At 35.0% G+C, this 5,486-nt stretch overlaps 1 protein-coding gene across 2 annotated transcripts in view; it reads right to left on the reverse strand.

The window, feature by feature from the left end:
• Positions 1–5,486, reverse strand: part of LOC106880424 (alpha-N-acetylglucosaminidase) — an 80,737-nt gene that overhangs the window by 7,219 nt on the left and 68,032 nt on the right. For both annotated transcript variants that reach the window (XM_052970511.1, XM_052970512.1), the window contains exons 17-18: positions 3,112–3,155; positions 1,337–1,394 (exon numbers count right to left, since the gene is read on the reverse strand). In XM_052970511.1, the coding sequence (XP_052826471.1) occupies positions 1,337–1,394; positions 3,112–3,155 (102 nt within the window). The remainder of the gene's footprint in view (positions 1–1,336; positions 1,395–3,111; positions 3,156–5,486) is intronic.

Consider the following 5,486-nt stretch of genomic DNA (forward strand, 5'->3'; position numbering starts at 1 on the left):
TATATATATATATATGGACAGGTAGGCAGATTTTGATCAAATGATTATAGTTAATGTGTAATAAGTAAGAACTCAACAATGCAAACTAAAGGTGCTTGATGTTTATAGTCTTCTTACAACACGACCTGATGTTACCACTTTTGTTTCCTCAAAGAAGACTATAAATGTGTGGATGCTTGTTCTATATATACTACAAGCAGAAGGACCCAGTTTTACTCAGGTTATAAACTCAAATCCTTAACACCATACTCTTTGCTTGTAGTGTAATTTTACACCTTTTTTCTAGATAAATACATGTTAGAGGAACCATTCGTACCTTGGGGTGAAGACTGTAAACAATGAAAGTAGCTGTAATAATTTTTTTGGTACCAGACATCTTTACAATGGTAAATGCTGGACAGAATGAAGAGAGAATGATAGAGTAAGAGATAGAAAGAGAGGAAGTACAATGAGAAGTTAGATAGGGAACATGCCTCCCAAATATGGTACTATTCATGCAGCTGTTTTCGCATGAAAAGCAAACAGACAGACAGATCAATAGATAAAAAGCCACAGTTGCTATGTCAGACATACATGCATGTGTCCAGCTAGCCATGGTTGCTACATCAGTACCGGAAGTTGACATTGAAAAAGTTTTTTAAAGAAGTTAATCTCATATAAAGCAATATTATTTATTTTTAATAAAATGAAGACCCTATTATGTATCCAAGGTCAAATTATTCACGCATCCCAAGCATGGAACCAATTCACGCAGCTGTTTTCACATGAAAAGTGAATACACACACACACAGGTCTATTTTATATAATAGATAAACACAGGAAGAACAATATAAAGGAAACAGTGATAATAATATTGATAATTCTGACTTTATACAGCTGTGCTTTGCATATAATAGACCAAGAGAGTTCATACTCAATCTCTTTATCAACACGCATACATAGAAAATTAGCTAAAGATGTAAAACTAGCTTTACTCTCATCCCTTAAGCTGCAAGTGTGGTTATAATATCTACATTTAAACTTATTTGAGGTAGTCCCAATATATACTGAGACATTTCCAAGTGCCTGCACAGAACATTTATATGCAATATTCTTACTAAGGCAATATTTATCAAGCAGACTCTAGGATTTATTCCTACAACTGCAGAGTTCATTTACTCAATTGAATGGCTTAGGGTTACTGTTTATGTCAGGGTTACTGTTTATGTAGGGTTACTGTTTATGCGATATTTTATCATATTTTTGTCTTTTTCAAAAAATTAGATGAAACATTTGTTAAAATGTATTTTAAAAGATCTGGAACTGTGCAATTTAAATAAGATGGTAGTTAACTTACGTTAGTGAGGTCAGCCTTTAACATATCCACAAACAACTTCCATCGAGGGTAGTAGTAACTGTTCAAAAGAAAGATGCAAAAATAATTTTTTGCGTGTGTGTGTGTGTGTGTGTGTGTGTGTGACAGGGGACGTACTAGAGGAAAGTTGGCTGCTGGTGGTTGAACAACAAATTAGAGGTTTTTCATTGATTTTGTATGGCTCACACATATTCAGTGATGCTGCTACTACATACACAAATATTTTATGCTGCATCTAAAAGAAGATTGTCTAATTGGTTACCTGTAATTGACTCCCTTTCCAACAGCAACTTTAGCCATCATTCTGATTTCAATACCTCTACAACTCAAGGATATGTTTGTCATTTCTATCACTGCTACTACAACAGCTTCTGCTCTTATTCACTAGCTAGCCACATAACCCCTTCACATCTGATCTACATATTTATCTTTCCCTCATCAGCCTCACTATCAGTCATAAACAAATACACAGAGTAATAATTTTGATCAGCTCTTCCTCCCCAGAACTGTAACCTTCTGGAAACCCTTCCTGGACAAGTTTTCCTGCAAACATTAACCTGCAAATGTTCAAACTAAATATCACTACTATCAATTTCATTCATCTAAGAAAGCCCTCAAAGGATTTAGACACTCTCTCACTCTCCCTTGAGTAGAATTATTTGCCAAAAACCAAGCAAGTTCCTCTTTTACTTCACTACTGAGTAATTAAATAATTTACAATTAATATTAGAAAAAGCTATAAGAAGAAATGTTTGGATTTAGATTTTTTTAAACACCTGCTAGTTTGAAATAAGAGCTATGGATCTATCCAAAGTAGTAAAATATAAACTGATGGATTCTAAACTTGCCATTGAGTCACACCTTATCAAACTTAATACTGTTTTTCACACAAGAACAGTTATTGTTGCTTGTAACAAGATTCATACTAAATTTTCAATGTCTAACAGCTGACTTGGTAGAAGTCCACAAGATTATCTCCCATCTTTCCAACAGCAACTTTAGCCATCATTCTGATTTCAATACCTCTACAACTCAAGGATATGTTTGTAAAATCAAAAAACAAAGATGGCTAACAGAAACACTTTTTCACACAACTGATGTCAATTATTAACTAGCAATTTACTGTATCCTTCAAAAATTCCATGTTACCTGAAATTTCTTACCTGCCTATGCACCTTTTCTTCTTTATGGTTTTTTTACTGTTCACTTTTTGGTCTTCTTGTGTTTTATCCTGTGTAGTATGCAAAGCCACCTTAGCAGCCTCTGGGCAAATCAATGCACTGGGTTCAACAGTATGTATTTATTGACAGCAATCCAGAGCATAAATAGATCAGAATTTGGCCCCTAGATTCATGAGGCCCCTAGGCAGCTATCCAGTGTACTCATACCTTAAGACGGCACTGGTACAATGCATGCATTTCTACCATACATTGCAGTTATTCTTTACTTACCTTATTGCAGCTTTCTGTCCCCTCTTTACTCTTCTCTGATGAGTTATAGTCACCTCAGCTGGTATACAATAAGCTCATTATCATATTATTATTATTAAAACTTGTTTAGAAGGATGGTATAAAGAGTAAGAGTCAGTGGGATTTGAGGAAAGAGAAAAATTGTAAGCCTTTAACACAAGCACTCTATTATATTGGTCACTTCATTGCTGTAGTAAAAATCTAAACTAATATAAATGAAGAAAAGGTAAAACAGTCTCTCTTTTACCATGAAATATGCAATAATTTTTTGTTAGTTGTGGTACTTACTTTTTCAATAAACCTGACCACTGTTTACTGGCATAATCAACGATCTGAAAAACAATAGCAACATATAGATTTATATGTGGATAGATAGATGAATGGATGGGTAAGTATTCATACACACACATACATCGATATGTAACTATAAGGTCCAAGGATCTAAGTGTAGGAAGTTTGTAAGCTTCGAGCAGTCTGTGGTAGGTATAAAATGCAACGTTAAGGACCAATAATAGTTTATTGGTGTCAAAGTTTGTAGGCTTTTCTCATATTGAAATTCAATAAGCTGAAAAAAATCTTTTATGGCTGATGCTTAGTAACTTGAGTTGCTATGCATGTGAATTAAAATCCAAGATGAAGGAGTGAAGCAGGTAAAAGTTCAGGCTACATATGTTTCCTAGCTAGCAGATCCTATGATGTTCCTACTCCACACCCTCATTTTGGATATATATATATATATATATATGCGCAGGCATGGCTGATTGATAAGAAGTTTGCTTCCCAACCACATGGTTCTGGGTTCAGTCCCATTGCATGGCACTTTGGGTAAGTGTCTTCTACTATAGCTTCAGGACAATCAAAGCCTTGTGAGTGGATTTGGTAAATGGAAACTGAAAGAAGCCCATCGTGTGTGTGTATATATATATATATATATATAAATATATATATATATATATATACATATTTATGTGTATGTGTGTCTTTGTGTCTGTGTTTGTCCCCAAAATATTAATCATATACAAGCATACCTTGACTTAAGTCATTTTGATTTAAGTTAAGGTATGCCTGTATATGATTAATATTTTGAATATTTTGAATATCAATGGCAATTCTGTTTTCTTCTATAATATAAATTTGACATGGGCGAGCGTTGTATTCTTTCTTGTCTTGAGGTTCACAGCCAAACGGCTGGGTGGATTCGCGTGAAAAATGGCACACATGTGGAGACGGGTGCATAGATTGGAATGCAGTTTGTATTTTGTTCCTAGCCCCCATAGTTACTGAGAAAATCACAACAACCTGCATGCATGCGTGTGCATGTGTGTGAGTGTGTGTCACTGAAGCCATTCATACATAAATACATACATACATACATACATACATACATAACCTCTCTCTCTGTCAATCACTCACACATCAAACACATCAAACCCATCACTCACCCATCAAACACACACACATGCACACACATCAATCCTTCCATCTCACGCAACTTCAAAAGAACTTCACTCTTACAGCCGCGCTCTCTCTGTCTCTTTCGCTTTCATGCCGACTTCAAAAGAGCCCCTTTATTCCTCAATCACATATTAAAAAAATATTTTCACTTGTCCAGGCATTGCTATTACAGACAAATTCACAACAATTCGACTCGAGAAATAAACACAAACCACCTTGTGCTGACTGCAAAACTCCTGCCAAATTATCCACAAACACACACACACACACACACACACACACACATCCATTTCATATATCTTCTTTCAATTTCTGCTCTCTGATTAGACAACATCTAATACAATAGCTCTCAGCTACATTTTGTTCTCTAAAAAGGTACATGTCTATTTTTCTATAAGCGTATAACAATGACTTATTCCATACTTCTCCACTTAGCTTTTATCTTCACTTTTCTTAAATTGGATATGTCTGCTATTAAGTTGCAGAACTTTAGCAGTACAGTTACAAATCATTTCTGCTTTACTTCTTACATACAATTTCCCCATAAATTCTTACAGCTTCATTTTTTGGTGATGATTGAAATGTCAAACATTTTCTAACTGTTAAAGCAATTCTTAGCATCAACTTCTTAATGCCTCTTCTATTTCTCCTAGCCCCCATACTTACCGAGAAAATCGATTAAAACTTTTTCTAATGCAAATCCAATCTTTGTTCCGCCATTAAAACAACCAGTTGCTCACACAGCAACAAGGGAACTACAGGATGACAGTCAGCCAAAACTTTCACTATGCTGTCTCTCTTCCTTCACCTCTTTGTGGGGTTAATTATCTTCATCTTTAGTTACAGTTCCTCATTCAAACTACATAATTCGCAGAATTGTCACATTAATACAGTAGGGTGTTTTGAGGGAGATTTGGCTGCTATTTCTACCAGGTCTACCTACCATGTAGAGGTCTGAACTTAATTTTCATTCACAGGTTTGCATTTCAAAAATTTAACATAATTTTTTCCATAAATCAACTATCGTAAAAATTTTCTACCATGACCTCACATTTTCTATGTATGTGTGTGTACCTTAAAAGATGTGATTAGATAGTGGTCCAATAGAATAGTTCTCAGAAACAGACTACATACAAATTCTTTCTTCACAACTCCTTGAAGCTGTTTTCTGTGAAGATATTTTGGAAAGACTTGCACACGCACCCCAC

This window comes from Octopus bimaculoides, chromosome 9 (genome assembly GCF_001194135.2).
Source record: "Octopus bimaculoides isolate UCB-OBI-ISO-001 chromosome 9, ASM119413v2, whole genome shotgun sequence".
NCBI lineage: Eukaryota > Metazoa > Mollusca > Cephalopoda > Octopoda > Octopodidae > Octopus > Octopus bimaculoides.